The following is a 20,022-nucleotide window of genomic DNA, read 5'->3' on the forward strand; positions in this document are numbered from 1 at the left end:
AACTAGTCATAAACTTTGAATAAAATAACACTATGAACTCCATGAGTTTTTATTACACCTACACACACTATTGAAACACTGTATTGTAAAACACGATTTTCTTTTAAAGATTATGTAACGTTAACGTGAAATCCATAGCCTAGCTTAGCCTAGCTTGATGTTGTGGAAGAAAATAAAAACATTTTTAAATTGCTGAAACTATTTTAAATTTCCGTACAAATCGGCTCTCAAACATATAAATAAATATACGTATTTTTGACGTTATGAAAGCTCGATGACGTGATGTCGTCATGACGTCGTTGACGTGGACTGACGGCGGCACGCGGGAAAGTTCAGATTGAGGAGCTGCAGCTTAGCGTTTGAGTGACAAAACAACAATCACGGTATTAAACATTTAATTACTGAAATACTTGCACTTCTACATTAATTATTAGACGTATTTATATGCATTTTAGTGTTAGAACATGTTTGAACGCTTTATATTATTTGTGTGTGTCGATTAGGGCGCGATAGGATGTGTTTGTTTTTGTGTGTGGGATCTGCGGTTTTTCTAATGCATTATCAGACTGGTTATTACATTAATGTCCCACATTATTGGCAATTTATTGATAAATTATTGTTGTTTTTTAGCTAGTTTGCGGATTGTCCTTCTGATTCTTAGAAAACACCATGTAATACCATGGTACTTTTTTTAGTAACACGGTATTCTTTGGAATGCCATGCAAAACTGTGCTATATATCCAAATACTGTGGTATCACCATCTAATATCATCATTGTAAGGGTTGTTGCCGTATTAATATACCTTGATGTTTCAAAAAATACCTTGGTACATGTCCTGACATGTAACGTTGTAATGTCGTTTTTTGCTCAGTTATTTTTTGTAAATACTAATCTAATAATACAGATCTCTGGAAAAGTCATTAAAACAATAATGGGTAAACTGAGTGTGAACCACTGAACTATAATTAGGTATATACAATTTAAGTCAAAAGTTTAAATACACCTTGCAGAATCTGCAAAATGTTAATTATTTTAGCAAAATAAGAGGGATCATATGTTGTTGTTTTTTTTATTTAGTACTGACCTGAATAAGATATTTCACATGGAAGACGTTTACATATAGTCCACAGGAGTAAATAATATCTTTTTGTTTAGTGATAGTTGTTCATGAGTCCCTTGTTTGTCCTTAACAGTTAAACTGCCCGCTGTTTTTCAGAAACATCCTTCTGGTCCCACAAATTCTTTGGTTTTTCAGCATTTTTGTCTATTTGAACCCTCTCCAACAATGACTGTATGATTTTGAGATCCATCTTTTCACACTGAGGACAACTGAGGGACTCATATGCATCTATTACAGAAGGTTCAAACGCTCACTGATGCTCCAGAAGGAAACAATGCATTAAAAGCCGGAGGTGAAAACTTTTGAATTTGAAGATCAGGGTAAATTTTACTTATTTTGTCTTCTGGGAAACATGTAAGTATCTTCCGTAGCTTCTGAAGGACAGTACTAAATATAAAAAGCACATTTTCATTCTGTTCAAAAGTTTACACCCCTGACTCTTAATGCATCGTTTTTCTTTCTGAAGCATCAGTGAACATCTGAATCTTCTGTAATAGTTGCATATGAGTCCCTCAGTTGTCCTACGTGTGAAAAGATGGATCTCAAAATCATACAGTCATTGTTGGAAAGGGTTCAAATACACAAAAATGCTGAAAAACCAAAGAATTTGTGGGACCTGAAGGATGTTTCTGTAGAACAGCAGACAATATAACTGTTGAGGACAAACAGGGGACTCAAGAACAACTATCACTAAACAAAAAAAAACAGCTGTGGATCATTCAGGTAACAGCACAGTATTAAGAATCAAGTGTATGTAAACTTTTGAAAAGGGTCATTTTTATAAGTTCAACCAATATTTTCTCTTATGGACTATATGTAAACATCTTTTAAGTGAAATATCTTATTCAGGTCAGTACTAAATAAAAAATATCATGCAATTGTTTTGCAGATTCTGCCAGGTGTATACTTTTGACCTCAACTGTAGCTCAGTGCTGTGAACCCTAATTTTGTGTTTTTACTAAATGTAAGTGTTTAGTGTGGATGTAAGCAAGCAGTGCAAACCAAAGGTTTCCACCAACATTTCAAATTAAGTTAATAATGTGTCATGTCTTATGAAACAGTAAATATGGCTATGAGGAATGCATCCCGGGTGGAGGTGGAGGCAGAAGTCGAGGAGGAAGAAAATTTTGGGCCGCAACCAGTTTCACGCCTGGAGGTACAACTGCAGCTGCAGAAATAAACACCCTTAATTAATGTCTTAATGATGCTAATATTGTAAATCTCTCTGCAGCAATGTGGCATCAGCAGCAGCGACATTAAGAAGCTGGAAGACGGTGGTTTTCACACTGTGGAGGCTGTAGCATATGCACCCAAGAAAGAGCTGCTGAACATCAAAGGAATCAGTGAAGCAAAAGCTGACAAGATCCTGGTGAGACTTTTGAAATTGCCATGTCTTGTTCTGTTTTTAGCAGTATGAACAAACCTCTAATTCTTTGTTTTTACCAAACAGACAGAGGCGGCTAAGATGGTTCCCATGGGCTTCACCACAGCGACTGAGTTCCACCAGCGCAGAGCTGAAATCATCCAGATCTCCACAGGATCCAAAGAGCTTGATAAACTCCTGCAGGGTGCGACACTGAACTGAACTGTCTGTCAGAGAGTTATGTGATATATGCTGTAAGCACCTCAGTAAATCTTTTGTGTCTGTGTCGTGCAGGAGGAATCGAGACGGGATCCATCACTGAGATGTTCGGCGAGTTTCGGACAGGAAAGACGCAGCTTTGTCACACACTGGCTGTCACCTGCCAGGTAAAATGCACTTTGAAAAGAATAATGTTATTCAGCAAGGACACTTTAAACTGCTCAAAATTGACAGTAACTACATTTATGTCACAAAAGACTTTGCTATTTCAAATATTTCACTGTTTCCACAAATAAGTTAGAAAGCACAACTATTTTCATCATTGATAATAATAAGAAATGTTTCTTGAGCAGCATATTGGAATGATTTCTGAAGGGTCATGTGACACTAAAGACTGGAGTAATGCTAAAAATTCAGCTTTGATCACAGGAATGAATTTCATGTTAAAACATACTCAACTGGAAAACTGTTATTTTTAAATTGTAATAATATTTCACAACGTTACTGATTAAATGCAGCCTTGGCGAGCATAAGAAACCTCAAAAACAAATTCTGAAATGTACAGATTTTTACAAAATAAATGTACGGATAACTTTTTATATTGTTAGTTATATTTCAAGTCGACAATTTACTAGACTGAAGCAGCCCTAGTTTTACTTGATCATTCATATATCCATATTTTTAGAAAACTCATGTTAAAATGTATCAAATATGATCATCAGGCTTTTGAGGAATGTTTATTTGTTCATCTCTCAATCTGCATTGTGTTGCATCACATTGTGTCATCATAAGACTAAGCATATCATCTTACTAAAACATTGTTGGGAGATATAGAGTGACAACTTGTATGTATTTTATGCAAGTAGTCTGGGATCAGTATGATTTCTAATGTTTTTTTAAATACATCTTTTCTGCTCATCAAGGCTGCAGTTATTTGATTAAAAATACAAAAAAAACAGTAATATTGTGAAATATTATTAAAATTTAAAATAGTCATTTTTTTATTTTAATATACTTTCGAATATAATTTATTCCTGTGACGCAAAGCTGAATTTTCAGCATCATTACTCCAGTCTTTAGTGTGACGCCATCCTTCAAAAATCATTCTAACGCCTGTTTCACACATACTCCATCTGCAGTGCGTATGCAGTCCGTGTGTGTTATGTATGCGATGCAGAAGCAGCACGGACTCATTTTGCTTTCACACAGGACGTGTTTGCAGTCCGTTCCTGATCCGCGGCTGTTTACTACGAACACAACATTAATTTGTTATTTTGATTTCAAATTCAAACGTGCTTTTCAGCATTGTGATCCTCTATCACAGTACAGTAATGCAATAGACATATTCACGTTTAAACTCAATAAATATAAACAACGTATTATTCCATGCACTTGTCTTCTAGATTTGTATATTAAGTTGCTCAAGCAAGTTGCAACACATTTAAACACAGCATAGGTGTAACTTCCTTTTCTTACTGAAATTGGGCTATCACAAATATTTTAATTTAAAACTTACCACAGACAGATAAAGATTTAATGTGAAAGAATGGCATGAGAGCACGGACAGTCGGCTCTCGTGCCTTTCTTTCGCATTAAATCTTTATTAAACGCAGTCCCTTAAAGAACTTTTCTACCTCCACAAGTGCATCTATTATGTTGCCGTGTTTATTTAAAAGTGCACTTTTCCTTGATTTAAACCTAGTCAAAAAGCCATGTGTTGACTGAAAGACAGGAGACTTTATTTATTTATATGCATATATGGTGTGATCACCACATTTCCGTGTCAATACATGTTCATTTTTACAGCGAACAATGCGCTGTCACTTGGTTGTATCAGCGATTTCTAGCCTAAAACATAAAGTGTCAAATTCAGCTGACCTTTCATCACGATCCGCTCGCTGCCTGCCCCATAAATTGTCTGTGAAAAAAACGCGTCTCTCTGGTCAGCCTAGGGTCCGAGATATGCCAAAAAAAACAATCGGCACTACCAACCTTTCCACAGATAAACAAACAGTGTTCCAACCAATCAGCGTCAGGGGTTTGGTGTTGTGGACTTTCGCTCCGCCTCCCTCACATCCCAGCACCAGTAGGAAAGTCCACAACACCAAACCCCTGATGGTGATTGGTTGGAACACTGTTTGTTTTTGTGTGGAAAGGTTGGTAGTGCCGATTGTTTTTTTGGCATATCTCGGACCCTAGGCTGACCAGAGAGACGCGGTTTTTTCACAGACAATTTATGGGGCAGGCAGCGAGCGGATCGTGAAGAAAGGTCAGCTGAAATTGACACTTTATGTTTTAGGCTAGAAATCGCTGATACAACCTTTAATTCAGCGCTGCAGCACAGCAAAAAATAGACTCGGTGCGGAAACGATCGCTGGACTGCTGCAAACGCACCGCTTCTGGAACGCACTGCCGGACAGCAACCGCGTGCAGTGTGAACGCTCTAATCTGTTAACATGGGTGCGGAAAAAAAAATGCAGCACATACGCACTGCAGACGGAGTATGTGTGAAACGCGTAATATGCTGATGTATTATCAGTTTTGAAACTGTTGTGCTGTTTAATGTTTTTTTTGGAACCTGTGATACTTTTTCAGGATTTTTGATGAATAAAAGAACAGCATTTATATAAAATTAGAAATATTTTGTAACAATATACAGTACTGTTTAACGTTTGGGGTCAGTAAATTGAATAAAATACTTTTATTCAGCAAGGATGTTATTTTTATAAAAATGTATACATTTATAAAAACTAATAGGAAAGACTTATATTGTTAGAAAAGATTTATATTTAGAATAAATGCAATTATTTTATCAGAGAATCTTGAAAAAATACTACAGATTTCAAAAAATATTAAGCTTTCTAGGGTTTTCAACATTGATAAAAAAAAATCAGCATATTGGAATGATTTTTGAAGGATCATGTGACACTAAATACTGGAGTAATGATGCTGAAACATTCAGCTTCAAATCACAGAAATAAAATATGTGACCCTGGACCACAAAACCAGTCATAAGGTTAAATTTTACAAAACTGAGATGTATACGTTATATGAAAGCTCAATAAATAAGCTTTCTATTGATCTATTTGAAAATCTGGAATCTGAGGGTGCAAAAAAAATCTAAATACTGAGAAAATCACCTTTAAAGTTGTCCAAATTAAGTTCTTAACAATGCATATTACTAATCAAAAATTACATTTTGATATATTTACAGTAGGAATTTTCTAAAAATCTTCATGAAACATGATCTTTGCTTAATTTCCTAATGATTTTTGGCATAAAAGAAAAATCTATCATTTTGACCCATGCAATGTATTTTTGGCTATTGCTACAAATATACCCCAGCGACTTAAGACTGGTTTTGTGGTCCAGGGTCCCATATTTGAAAGTATATTCAAATAGAAACTTTAATTTGCTATATTTTATAATATTAATTTTTTCCTGAATGTTTTGATCAAATAAATGGAATATTTGATGAGCATAAGAGACTTTAAACTAAACTAAAAAATCTTTTGAACAGTACGTATGTATGTATAATATATACATCTAACTGTTATTTAATGTCAGGCTTTCCAGGGTTTAAATATGAACTTTGCGTTTCAGCTGCCCATAGATCAGGGCGGTGGTGAAGGAAAAGCCATGTACATTGACACAGAAGGAACCTTTCGTCCAGAGAGGCTACTGGCTGTAGCCGAGAGGTCAGAATAGCTCTAGAAACACTTTGCTTAACACCAGAAATGAATGAATGAATGGGTGGTTTCTTATTGTGTGGTTGTGTTTGCTGTGTCAGGTATGGGCTGGTGGGCAGTGATGTGCTGGATAATGTGGCGTATGCTAGAGCCTTCAACACAGACCATCAAACACAGCTGCTGTATCAGGCCTCTGCTATGATGACTGAGTCCAGGTAACACACACATCCAGCCAGAAACTGACTCCAGACTGTCTTCATTAGCTCCGTGTGTTGAACTATCCTCAATTTCTGTCCAGATACGCTCTGCTGATAGTGGACAGCGCTACTGCACTCTACAGGACAGATTACTCTGGGCGAGGAGAGCTGTCTGCCCGTCAGGGGCATCTGGGGCGGTTTCTACGCATGCTGCTCCGTCTCGCTGATGAGGTAAAGTTTGACTGATCCCATGTGTGAACTATCCAATGGCAAATTGATTAAAAATGCAATTTTCTACTTTATAAAAATACATAAACAAGCTTTCCATTGGTGTGTGAAAAATTCCATTGGAAAATCAGGAATCTGAGGGTGCAAAAAAATCAAAATATTGAGAAAATTGCCTTTAAAGTTGTCCAAATGAAGTTCTTAGTAATGCATATTACTAATCAAAAAATAAGTTTTGATAAATTTACAGAAATTTAGGCATTAAAGAAAAATAGATCATTTTGACCTGTACAATGTATTTTTGGCTATTGCTACAAATATACCCTGTACTGTTTTTTTTTTTTTTTTTTTTTGGTACAGGGTCATATTTTATTTTTATATATATGAAAAAAAAAGTTTTTGTCTGTTTGGTAATTTGAAAAGTAGTTTTTCCCCTTACATTGAACTACTTTTTGAAAAATAATACTTTTTAAACATATTTCTAAATTTCCCCCAATACTTTATTTATAAATTTCTCTAAATATTGCCGTTTCCCAACATAAAATATTAATTAAAAAAATAATAATTTTTAGTTATATTTTATTTTTATGTATTTTATAGAGAGTCATTGAGATGCTGTAATAGTTTTTATTCATATTTTTAGTTAGCTTTTATTACATTTTTCACTTTATTTTTACAATTTTATTATTTTATTTGTTTTTGTTTTTTATATTTTTATATACATTTCTCTACATATTTCATATTGCTGTTTCCCAACATTTAAAAAATTATTAATAAAAAATATTCATTTTTAATTGTCTTTTATTTTTGTATTTTATAGTCATTGAGATACTGTAATAATTTTTATTCATATTTTTAGTTAGCATTTATTCTTATATTTTTCATTTTAATTTTACAATTTTATTTTACAATTATTCATTTTTTTTTACCATTTTCATATTTTTATATACATTTCTCTACATATTGCTGTTTCCCAATATGAATAATTATCTATTTTTAATTGTGTTTTCAATTAATTTATTAGTTAGGGATATAGATAGATAGTAGTAGTTTTGTCTGTAAAGTTTTTAATAAATTTTTGCTTTAGTTATTTTAGTACATCAAGTTAAAGTAAAAAAAATAATCTGAAATGTTGCTTTGGCAAATAGCTAAAAGAAACAGCTGAAATTTAATTTATTTCAAAATGATTAAATTTTTGGAACATTAACATAAATAATTCTTATTTTCCTTTTTTCTGTTTAACATTATTTTCCGTTATTTTCCTGTTTGTTACTGTAAACCTTTTTTTTTTTTTTTTTTTAAGCATCTCTGTTGTACAAAGCACATGGAAATATGTCTTGTTTTATAAATCTGGTTTGCAGTTCGGTGTGGCCGTCGTCATCACTAACCAGGTGGTAGCACAGGTGGACGGAGCGGCCATGTTTTCAGCAGATCCCAAGAAGCCGATTGGAGGAAATATTCTAGCACATGCCTCAACTACACGGTAAAACTCAGCAATAGATGACGATTGTAATGTAAGTTTATGCTCACATATCTTATAGATTAATAATGTCTGAACTCTTTGTCTGTTGTAGATTATACCTGCGAAAGGGTCGAGGAGAGACGCGGATATGCAAAATCTACGACTCTCCATGTTTGCCTGAGGCGGAGGCCATGTTTGCCATTAATGCTGATGGAGTGGGTGATGCTAAAGACTGAAATAAAACCTGTGTGAGACCATCAGCCGGAGAAAAGACTCCTGTAAATGATTTAAATGTGGGCACATATTGTTTAGTGGAATTATTCGAAAAGATTTTGGAAAGTGAACGAACCCTTTAGAGTGGAATTCATGGTTTATTTACATATTTGTGGATTGATGGATCTGAGCTGGTGTAATTATTTGCTCTTTACTGTGATGTCAACTTCCTCTATACTATTTGTTATTTACATTTTCTGTTATATTTGTTTGTTTTGTCTGGACGGAACCTTTTCCTTGTACATAAACTACTCAAAATTAAAGTGTTTTATCTGTTAAACAAATAAAAGTGCATTTTTGCATGTGTTTGTATATAATACCAGCATTTAAACCATTAAAATGAAAAAAAAAAAAAATACAAAATACTGAGATAATTGTGCCATTTTATTGTCATGTTTCAGGAATTCACTTCATGTCAAAACAAAATCAAGATCATTCAATTAAATGCTTAATTTCACAGTTTAAATATTTAAAAAAAAAAAACAGGAATGATCTGAGTTACCTTCATATTTTGTAAGGAATGAAATGCAGTGTTTTGTGAAGGAGATATGTGAACAGTAGCAAACAATATTAATATATAATATTTAGATTTTTTTCAGATTACTGAACGTATACTTTAGTAATGCACATCCTTTGCGAACAACATTAAATAAATAGAGCACATATCAGATGAAATGTAAAAACAGATGACTTTTCATTAGATCCCACCCTAATTATTAATGCTGCTTATTGACAGGTTAGTTGGCCTGTCAATCAAAGCCTTCAGCTCCTCCTGTAACGCAGCGCTGTCGGAATCCTAAAGAAACAAAACAATTAATCCAACACACAAAACAAAATCAGTATAAGTGAAACTACAAAGAGCACAAATTCACCTCATTTGCTCCAGCCGGTGTGCTCAGTGCTAATTGGACCCAATTTCTGGCTTCTGACATGTTTCCGAGCTCCTTGTGACACTGTAAACAGGAATATGAAATGCATCGTTTTCCAATAAGACGTTTTTAAAAAAGCAAGATCGTTATTTTTGTGTGAACTGATCCTTTAAGGCAAGATACTGCAGGCAAAAAGCATTGTTTTGTGTATTTTTGCGACTATAGAGCCCCCTACAGTTAAAAGAGTGAAATTCGCTGTCGTAAATATCACAGCTGTATGTGCGCATTTGTTGCTGCCGTAAAGCAATCCGCCCTTTTCACGGAATTTCGTATCCACTCGCCGAACTTACAGCTTCCAGAACAGACCTTTTATTTGGGAAACAGAAGCTATTTTCCTCAGTAATGATACCGAAACTGATATTTCAAGGTAAAAACTTACCATTTTTGTCAAAATGAGTCAGAAATCTCTGCTTTAATAGCACTTAGGTGCTTTAAGCTTTTGTTTTATGCATATCTGTTTGTTTACGTATCATTCGCTTTATCTTAGTCACATTTAATTCTAAAAAAATGATTAAAATCTAATTTATTCTGGCTCTAAACAGCATTTTCTGATTTACGATGTGATAAAAAATACATTAACAATATCTCTGTAAAAAAAAAACTTGAATTTGACTTCAATTTGAACCTGACTTTATCCAATGTTTGGATTTTTATTCTGGGAATCTAACTGAATAAGTGCAGATTTATTAGGTAATGCATAATTTTCATATTGAAACTTGATGTTTCCCGAAAAATGTTTAATAAGCACTTTATTTTTTACATAGAGTGGACGTGGCCATTTGTAAATTTTATGGGTTGGCTTCCAGTCTCATCCACGTCCAGCTGTTTTTAGCTGTACAAAACGGCTCGTTGGACCTCTTGATTTCACAAATTAGTGTGTCTTACTATATTATTTTAATGTATTGTCTTAATTATGAACGCGCTGGTAATTAATAGAGGGTTTGCATTTACCTCACGATTTGGTCAGTTACTCAGATATGCGGCCATATTGGCGATACTCAGATGTAACAGTATTGACTGTATGGTTTATTTTACTACTGAATATGCTGTTCAGCTAATTTATGCTGTCTAAACCACGTAAAAACCATGTGAAAGCTGCTAAATTATATAGAGAACGACTTAGTTAGCAGGAAAGGGTGCAATATTTTGACTAACTAAAGTTATAGGTGGTAAAGATACATACAAGCAGTATTAATTAAGATATTAGCCTAATATTTCACCTACCTGACCAGAAATGATAAGAACAAACATGAATGTTGTTAAGATTCTTGCCCTGGAAATCCTGGTTCAGTTTGGCCAACCACAAATGCTTTTTATTCCTCAAACAGTCTTTTGCACTTTTCTCCTTGATTTAGTCTATTCAGTCTAAAGTACTTAAAATGTTTTTCATGATCTGACAGATTAGTACAGTCCAAAACATGACAATAACTGACCATTTTCAGCAGCAATATTTAGCAAAATATGCAAGTTTTGTTCGCTTCAGTGCCAATCGTTTACATTCAGTGTCGTGAAAACACTCTAATGGATAAAACAATTTTCTTAATGTACTGAAATGGAGGAATTGTGGTGATAGCTATTAGTTAATCAAATTATCCTATTCACCACACCTGTAGTGTCTTGGCTTAACAAAATGACACATCCTGAATTATATTCTTATTAACCCATTACCTTTGCGATATAAAGCCGAACTGTTTTGGAGAAGCCTGGGTTTAACTCCTCCGCCTAGAGATCAAACAAATGAGAAACATTAGCATGTAGTTAAAGATTTTCTTAGTTGTTAAACCTGTTTGTAAGACTCACAAATACCTTGAGGAAGTTCTCTAGAGCTTCATTCAGTGAGGATGTGGGAGGACTTTCATAAATCGTGGCTGCAGTTTTCCTTTCTAACCAACCCAGAGAGCTCACCTACAGCACACATACAATTATGTGTATTATTATGTGCATTATGTGGTTAACATTTGTTACTTTTTTATGTGTTTTTCTGTGCTTAACACAAACTCAAGGTATTTTCTTGTTTTATTCTACAACATAAAATACATCAGTAATACTTACTTGTGATTTATCTTTTTTTTGTTACATGTTTTGAAAAAGGTGGAGTTTGTTGGTGACATTAAATATCACACTGAACAGGTAAACTCATCTACTCACTTGTTGCTTTCACAGCCTCATTTAGTCTGTAATAGTGCTGTTGGAAACTGCTTTAACTCAATCTTTCCAACTTGGACATTTTTAATACAGATTGAGAGTTTTGGCAGATGATGTTTATGACGTTGTGTTACTGTGGTGAAGTTCATTATAGCCCAACTTTTTGTTTTATTTCTGCTGACTGTAGTAGTTAGCAATTATGCATGTCACTTCATCAAATTGTTATAAATTGAAAAAATCTTACAGGTTTCTTAATCATCAATCTCATCATATAATGAATAATGATGATCAGTCAAAAGTTTTTGAACACTAAAATCTTTTATGTTTTTTTTAAACAAGTCTCTTCTGCTCACCAAGCAGGTGATGCAAAATTGATGCATTTATTTGATGCAAAAACTGAAATATTTTTACTATTTAAAATAACTGCTTTCTATTTGAATATATTTTAAAATGTAGTTTATTCCTGTGATTTCAAAGCTGAATTTTTAGCATCATTATTCCAGTCTTCAGTGTCACATGATCCTTTAAAAATCATTTGCTGTTCAAGAAACTTTTTTTATTATTATTATTACCATTATTTAAAAAGTTGAGTACATTTTTTTTTTCAGGATTGATGAATAGAGAGATGCAAGGATCCTTTAAAATGATCAAAAGTGACATTTATAATGTTACAAAAGATTTCTATTTCAGATAAATGTTGTTTTTCTGAACTATATCTATCTATCTATCTATCTATATATATATAATTTTTTTTTTTTTTTTTTTTTTTTTACTTCTTTAAAAAACATTACAAATCTTAATGTTCAAAAACTTTTGCCTGGTAGTGAACAACTTCTATATGTCCACATTTATCCACATATAGTACACTCTTGATTGTCTATAGTAGTTTAAAATATATGATCAACCAGAGTACATTTAAAATTGGATTTATAAGTACATCCAACTTTACCTGCATATATACAATATGCTATACAGCAAAAATTGGCATTGTTATTATTTATATTGTTGCAAAATATAATTATTATTGCACAACACACTATAAAGTTGGATATATCAGCAATCCAAAATGTTGACAAATCTCAGCTGTTTGGTTGTTTATATTGTCACATCGATGTAAAAACTATATTATCACCTAGCATTAATCTCTTAAATGCTACAATAAGGCAAGGAGATATTTAGATACTAAAACCATTAACATGGTTTTCTATATAGCTGCTTTAAAACAAATAAAAATCAGTTGACTTGATTGTTTGATTTGGGCTTCGGAAATCCTAAAAGTTGTGTGAATAAAACATGTAAGAATTATAAACGTTTGTTGGTCACAGAGCTTATTTTTCAGCAATAATCCAGAAGCCAATGGAAATATCCTACTGGGTTGTTGTCAAAGTTGGATTAGCAAGCACTATGAATTATTACAGACTGTTGGCTTCGTTTTAGCAGTCTGTTCTGACCTCTAAACACCAGCGGCCCAGCAGATAGAAACAGATGGGATCATCGTCACGTAGAGCCAAAGCTCGATCCAAATGCTCCTGTCAGAACATCCAGAACAAACTGTCATTAAACACACCACTCATTAAAGAAGACACTTGTGATGCCTCATAGGCTCACCTTCAGTACACGACCGCTTTTCAGTTTTCCGTGAATGCTCTCGTACTGTGAAGACAAGCGTGCAAGTATGGCAAACCTGAGAGTGCAGATATGTTATCAATTACAGACATTAAAACTCATCTCACACAGTAGAGGTTAAAATGTGTACGGTGTTTTCATACCACTTGTGACAATCAGCGTTCAGCCCATTCCTCGTCAGCGCTGCCTCTGCCTCATAATGACCTTTAATGTCAAAAGATCAAAGGTTACTGCAGATACAGTACATTATAAGCTGCGTCACAAGGGTGTGATGCTCCAAAGGGAATGTTTCCTATGCATTTGCTGTGTTTTTCCTCACAAAGCATGATGTTAGGAAGTGTAGTGCACTTAATAGGGAACTAATGTAATATTTCCTCACCTTGCTCTGCGTAGTTTTTCTTTTCTTCTCTGTTGTCCGCCGTCTCACACATATCGCTGTAGGCACGAGCCAGTCGCCACATAAACTCCACGTTATCAGCATACTGACCACACATACACAAAGAAATGCGGTATCATTTGATATCATTTGACTTCATATTTAATGATATATGCATTGTTTTGTCATTTTAAAACTGTGTGAAATATTTAGTTTGCAAAGTGTGACTTTTGTAAAATATAAGCCACTTGCTTGGAAATTTTTATTTATTTATATACATTTTAAGTGTTTTAAAGTTTAATGTTTTTAATTATACATTTATGAATTCAATACTAAATAAAAAGTAAATATGTAAATAGTAAGTACATAATGTTTGGATATTTATAATTTATATAAAATGATTCAAATGTTTGGGTTGTCTCTTGCAGGACAGTAAACAGTAATATTGTGAAATATTTTTAAAATTTAAAATACCTGTTTTCTACTTAAATATATTCTAAAATGTCATTTATTTCTGTGACGCAAAGCTAAATTTTCAGCATCATTACTCCAGTCTTTAGTGTCACAGGATACTTCAGAAATAGAATACATTTAAATATATATATATATAAAATATATAAATGTGTTTAGTGTCACTTTTGTTCAGTTCAATCTAAATAAGTTTTTTAAAATTACTGACCCGCCCTAAACAGTCATTTCTAAAATTATTTCCCACTAAATGTTTGTAAACAGTAATGCACTTATATTTAATATTGTGTCAGAAATTGGCAATTTGAAATATTTGTTCATATACACTACCAGTCAAAAGATTTTTAATATTTTTTAAATAAGTCTCTTTTGCTCACCAAGCCTGCTTTTATTTGATCCAAAGTACAGCAAAAACGGTAAAAATGTCAAATAGTTTTACAATATAAAATATTGTTTCTATTTGAATATATTTTAGAATAAAACTTATTCCTGTGATTTCAAAGCTGATTTTTAGCATCATTACTCCAGTCACATGATCCTTCAGAAATCATTCTAATATTCAGATTTGCTGCTCAAAAACACATTTATTATTATTATTAGGTTGAAAACAGCTGAGTAGAATTTTTTTCAGGTTTCTTTGATGAATAGAAAGTTCAAAAGAACAACATTTATCTGAAATAGAAATCTTTTGTAACATTATAAATGTCTTTATCATCACTTTTGATCAATTTAAAACATCCATGCTAAATACAAGTATTAATTTCTATAATTAATTTGTAATATGGACTCTAGTTTTGTATGGGATCGTGTATAATGTTACAAAAGCTGTTTATTTCAGATAAATGCTGATCTTTGGATCTTTCTATTAATCAAAGAAACCTGAAAACAAATTTATTCAACTGTTTTAAATATTGATAATAATTAAAAAAAAGCTTTGGTCACAGAAATAAATGACATTTTAAAATATATTCAAATAGAACACAGTTATTTTACATAGTAAAAATATTTAAAATGTTCTACTGTTTTTGCTGTACTTTGGATCAAATAAATGCAGGCTTGGTGAGTAGAAGAGACTTCTTTAAAAAACATTTAAATATCTTGCTGTTCAAAAACTTTTGACTGATAGCATATCTCTTCAGTTATCATTAAATATCTCACCAGTGGTCTGTTCTCCATCAGCAGCTGAAAGCCCTCTGCTTTTTTCCCAGAGTCCCCTGCATGCAGCAGATCACACTGGGTGAGCAGGAGGGCAAGTTCAGGGCTGGGAATGTCTGTTAAAGAGTCCACCATCAGGCTGGCATCATCATCCTCTTCCTCGACCTGTGAATCATCCTGTCTCAGTGTGAGCACCGTGGCGCAGCTCTCCTCCTCATCTGAGTCTCTCCCGTCTTCCTCATCGTCTTTATCCGTCTCGCGATCCGTCTCTCTATCCGTGTAGTCAGACTCGGCATTGGAATAGGCCGTGGAGTATCTGTGGAAAAGCTCAAATGCTGAAACAAACACAACCTCAAAAGCTAAACGACAGTCTGGTGACAATGACGCTGACATACCCGACTTCGCTGTCGTCACAGTGACTTGCGACTCCGGCACTGGCGGTGAAATAAATGGAACTGGAGCTCATGGATTCAGAGCGTTCCCTTGGCATGAGTGCCCGCCGACGTCGCGATCTCTGACTCTCCTCCACAGTCTTCCTGGAAAGATGAGACGAGATGACAAAGAGATCGTTTTGCTAGATAAGAACCTTATTCCATATGTCATCCGAGATGTTCATGTCTTTCTTTCTTCAAAGAATTTAAGGTTTTTGAGGAAAACATTCCAGGATTTTTCTCCATATAGTGAACTTTAATAATCAATAGAGAGCAATGGGTTGAAGGTCCAAATTGCAGCTTCAAAGGGCTCTACACAATCCCAGCCAAGGAATACGTGTCTTATCTAGCAAAATGATCATTTTCTAAGAAAACTACAAATTTATATACTTCATAACCACAAATTCTTATCTTGCACTAGCTTTACGATGCGCTTTTGGGTAATCTTGTTGGAAAAGTCACATCTCATTTTCTCCTCCAACTTCAAAATCATCCAACATTGTTGTTTTACCAGTAAACACTGGGTTGTTTAAGACAGTTGAGGTCAAAAGTTTACATACACCTTGCAGAATCTGCAAAATGTTAAATACTTTACCTAAATAAGAGGGATCATACAAAATGCATGTTATTTTTTATTTAGTACTGACCTGAATAAGATATTCCACATATAAGACGTTAACATATAGTTCACAAGAGAATATAATAGCTGAATTTATAAAAATGAACCCATTCAAAGGTTTACATCCCTTTGATTCCTAATACTGTGTTGTTACTTGAATGATCCACAGCTTGTTTGTCCTCAACAGTTAAACTACCTGCTGTTCCTCAGAAAAATCCTTCAAGTCCCACAAATTCTTTGGTTTTTCAGCATTTTTGTGTATTTAAACCCTTTCCAGCAATGACTGTATGATTTTGAGGTCCATCTTTTCACACTGAGAACAACTAACCCCCTGTTCACACGGGGCGCAACCGTCAACGCTTCCCATTGACTTTGAATGGGTGACGTCAAGCTTTGCCGAAAGGAATTGTGGATCCGTCGGCGGCGCTTCACTCGCGTTGCTCGCGGCAGAAGTTGAGAAATTTTCAACTTCTGCCGCGAGCAACGCCAGTGAAGCGCCGCGTGAGCCAATCAGATCGCTCTATGCAAATACAGTGGCCAGGCGGCAGCCAATCACGTTCATCCTGTTCAAGAGCAGCATTTCATTGGCTGACGCTGCTATGACCATAAACGTCAGCCACGCCTTCCGTTAAGCGTTGACGCTTGCGCCCCGTGTGAACACACCGTAAGGGAATCATACGCAACTATTACAGAAGGTTCAAATGCTCACTGATGCTCCAGAAGCAAAAACAATGCATTAAGAGCTGGGGGGTGAAAACTTTCGAACAGAATATAATTGTGTACATTTTTCTTATTTTGCCAAAATATCTTCTTTTTTTTTTTCATTTAGTGCTGCCCTTCAGAAGCTATAGAAGATACTTACATGTTTCCCAGAAGACAAAAGTAAAATTTACCCTGATCTTCAAATTCAAAAAGTTTTCACCCCTGGCTCTTAATGCATTGTGTTTCCTTCTGAAGCATCAGTGAGTGTCTGAACCTTCTGTAATAGTTGCATATGAGTCTCAGTTGTCCTCAGTGTGAAAAGATGGATCTCAAACTCATACAGTCATTGTTGGAAAGGGTTCAAATGCACAAAAATGCTGAAAAACCAAAGACTTTGTGGGATCTGAAAGATTTTTCTGAAGAACAGCAGACAGTTTAACTGTTCAGGACAAACAAGAGACACATGAACAACTATCACTAAACAGTTGTGGATCATTCAGGTAACAACACAGTATTAAGAATCAAGCATATGTATCAAACGTAATAATTTTTATAAATTCAACTATTATTTTCTCTTGTGGACTATATGTAAACATCTTTTATGTGAAATACCTTATTTAAAATCAGCACTAAATAAAAAATAACATGCATTTTGTAGTCAAACTAGTACAAGATGAGCATTTGTGGTTATAAAGTATATCATTTTGTATTTTTCTTAGACAACAACCGATTGTTACGCTAAATAAGACTCTTATTCCTCGGCTGGGATCGTGTAGAGCCCTTTGAAGCTGCATTGAAACTGCAATTTGGACATTCAACCCGCTAATCCCCATTGAAGTCCACTATATGGAGAAAAATCCTGCAATGTTTTCCTCATAATTTCTTTGCGACTGAAGAAAGAAAGACATGAACATCTTGGATGACATTAGGGTAAGTAAATCATCATTCTTAACTTAAAATGTAAACGTATTAATCATTTCTGTTTCTGATAACTCCAGGTTGCTATGGACACCCAGGTTTGTTTACATATTCTGAGTTAAAGAAAGAAAAGTGTTCACCCACTTGACATCTTCAGCGATGGTGGTGCTGATGTCCCTCAGACCTTCCCGCAGCTCTGCGATCTCGTTCCTCAAACTAGACACGCTCTTCATCACATCATCCAGAGTCTTCCTCAGTTCCACATGCTGCTCAGGAGACAAACTACTCACCGCTGCGGAAAGAGCCGCGGAGTCTACTGAAAACACACACACACACACACCAGTGTCATAAACACGTATCTCGTAAAAAAAATATGTACATTATGTGTTTTGGTTCATACCAGTTTCATTTTGTAACGCAGAGCTCGTGTTGTGCAGCAGCAGGCGGCGGGTTCTCCTTCTGAGAGCTTCTTTAATGATCAAAAATGCGATCAGGCCGGTGCTGATCGTCACACTTACACCAAGACCGATCAGTGCGTTCCTACCGAGCCAACTCATCGTTCACCACCCGTAAAAAACCCCTTGAATCCTTCGCTATCAGTAACGTTACATCTGCGTTTCTCTCGCACCGATCTATCTCGCCGTCACTTTAGTCTTCTTCTCGTGATGTAGGGATGTAAACACAGCTCCGGCTCTTTCTCTCACTCTCGATGATTAATTAATGACTAAATATCTGAATCGCATGAAACTCACGCCGTTTGACAGCTGATGTCATGAGGGTTTGTGTGTGAAAGTGCGTGTGTCTGTGTGTGGGTGTGCATTAGCGCTCCCTGCCGGACTGGAGGAGTGCATTAAATATCATTATACCGTATACACGAAAACAGAAAATGAAGAAAAAATAAATACAAAACAAATCTGTGAATTAAAAAAAAATAATAATAAACCGTAAAACAAAATGGAAAAATAGGGGGATTACAAAATAATTCATATTTTTTGTCACTGAAAAATAAGTTGTCCAAGATGGAGAAATCCTTAAAAACCTAGTTTAAAACTAGCGCTGAGCAAGGATTAATCGGCAATCGCATCCAAAATAAAAGTTTTGTGTACATAATATATGTGTGTACTGTTAATATTTATTATGTACCATATATAAAGACACATAGATGCAGTATTTGCTCAGTTCTGATATAAATCAAACTAAATAAAAATGGAATTTAATTGTTTAATAATAATAATTGAGTATATTAATTTAGCATTTTTAGTATTTAAATTAGTGCTTTATCATATTCAAAATAAACGTTTTTGTTTATAAAATAAATGTGTGTATTGTGTATATTTTTGTGTGTGCATATATAAAGACATACAGTATATACTTTGAAAATATTTTTGCATGTATATATTTATATTCATATCATTTGTTGTATATAAATATATTTAATATGCAAACATAAAATTTTTTTCTTAAATATATACATGCCTGTGTGTTTATATATATATATAATAATAATATACACACTACACACATATATGATGTGTACAAAAATTTATTTTGGATGTGATTAATCGCATTAAATCATTAAATATGCATGTATATATTTATATATAATATAAAATATATGAATATAAATATATACATGTAAATATTTTCAAAATATATACTGTACATTTGTGTCTTTATATATACACAGAAAGTATACACAATGCACACATTTATTTTATTTAAAAAAAACTTTTATTTTAGATACGATTAATTACGATTAATCATTGCCCAGCACTAATTTAAACACTAAAAATACTAAATAAATATAATAAATAATTATTATTATAATCAAACAATTAAAACCACATTTATTTAGTTTTATTTATATCAGAAGTGAGCAATGTAAAAGAATGGTCTTTAAAAACACATTGAAAACTGTTGTACCTCTCGGGCACTTACATAAGTGACCCTGGACCACAAAAGAGAATAAATTAATGCATAAATCATAAATTATATTTTAAACAAAATTTATAAACAATAAATAAGCTTTCCATTGATGTCCTAGGATAGGACAGTATTTGGCATCAACTATTTGAAAATCTGAAATCTAAGGGTGCAAAAAAAT

At 34.0% G+C, this 20,022-nt stretch overlaps 2 protein-coding genes across 3 annotated transcripts; one reads left to right on the forward strand and one right to left on the reverse strand.

The window, feature by feature from the left end:
* The first annotated feature begins 309 nt into the window (after positions 1–309).
* rad51 (RAD51 recombinase) lies at positions 310–8,866 on the forward strand. Its single transcript, XM_073816677.1, has 10 exons — positions 310–383; positions 2,183–2,277; positions 2,353–2,490; positions 2,572–2,689; positions 2,779–2,870; positions 6,307–6,401; positions 6,494–6,607; positions 6,691–6,820; positions 8,176–8,297; positions 8,389–8,866. The coding sequence occupies exons 2-10, from the start codon at positions 2,188–2,190 to the stop codon at positions 8,510–8,512; spliced, it is 1,023 nt and encodes a 340-aa protein (XP_073672778.1). The 5' UTR covers positions 310–383; positions 2,183–2,187; the 3' UTR covers positions 8,513–8,866.
* A 57-nt stretch (positions 8,867–8,923) lies between these two features.
* On the reverse strand, positions 8,924–18,697 carry rmdn3 (regulator of microtubule dynamics 3). Of its 2 annotated transcripts, none has more exons than XM_073853233.1 (12): positions 18,319–18,697; positions 18,063–18,231; positions 15,644–15,784; positions 15,252–15,564; positions 13,629–13,731; positions 13,393–13,453; positions 13,232–13,307; positions 13,075–13,152; positions 11,285–11,383; positions 11,147–11,200; positions 9,422–9,502; positions 8,924–9,345 (listed from the first exon to the last, which is right to left on the reverse strand). In XM_073853233.1, the coding sequence occupies exons 1-12, from the start codon at positions 18,473–18,475 to the stop codon at positions 9,259–9,261; spliced, it is 1,419 nt and encodes a 472-aa protein (XP_073709334.1). In that variant the 5' UTR covers positions 18,476–18,697; the 3' UTR covers positions 8,924–9,258. The 2 variants fall into 2 exon arrangements, with proteins under 2 accessions (XP_073709334.1, XP_073709333.1); XM_073853232.1 differs by having other exon boundaries at positions 18,063–18,234.
* Between the last annotated feature and the right edge of the window lie 1,325 nt (positions 18,698–20,022).

The sequence above is a fragment of the Garra rufa genome, chromosome 13, assembly GCF_049309525.1.
Source record: "Garra rufa chromosome 13, GarRuf1.0, whole genome shotgun sequence".
Lineage (NCBI taxonomy): Eukaryota > Metazoa > Chordata > Actinopteri > Cypriniformes > Cyprinidae > Garra > Garra rufa.

Excerpts from the sequence above, each read along its gene's own strand:
- rmdn3 (XM_073853232.1), bottom strand. The coding sequence starts at position 18,475 with ATGAGTTGGCTCGGTAGGAACGCACTGATCGGTCTTGGTGTAAGTGTG. Across the intron at positions 13,308-13,392 it reads AACGCTGATTGTCACAAGTG|GTTTGCCATACTTGCACGCT; the intron begins GTATGAAAACAC and ends CTGCACTCTCAG. Across the intron at positions 11,201-11,284 it reads CTCTAGAGAACTTCCTCAAG|GCGGAGGAGTTAAACCCAGG; the intron begins GTATTTGTGAGT and ends TTTGATCTCTAG.
- rad51 (XM_073816677.1), top strand. The coding sequence starts at position 2,188 with ATGGCTATGAGGAATGCATCCCGGGTGGAGGTGGAGGCAGAAGTCGAG. Across the intron at positions 6,402-6,493 it reads CTACTGGCTGTAGCCGAGAG|GTATGGGCTGGTGGGCAGTG; the intron begins GTCAGAATAGCT and ends TTGCTGTGTCAG. Across the intron at positions 8,298-8,388 it reads GCACATGCCTCAACTACACG|ATTATACCTGCGAAAGGGTC; the intron begins GTAAAACTCAGC and ends TGTCTGTTGTAG.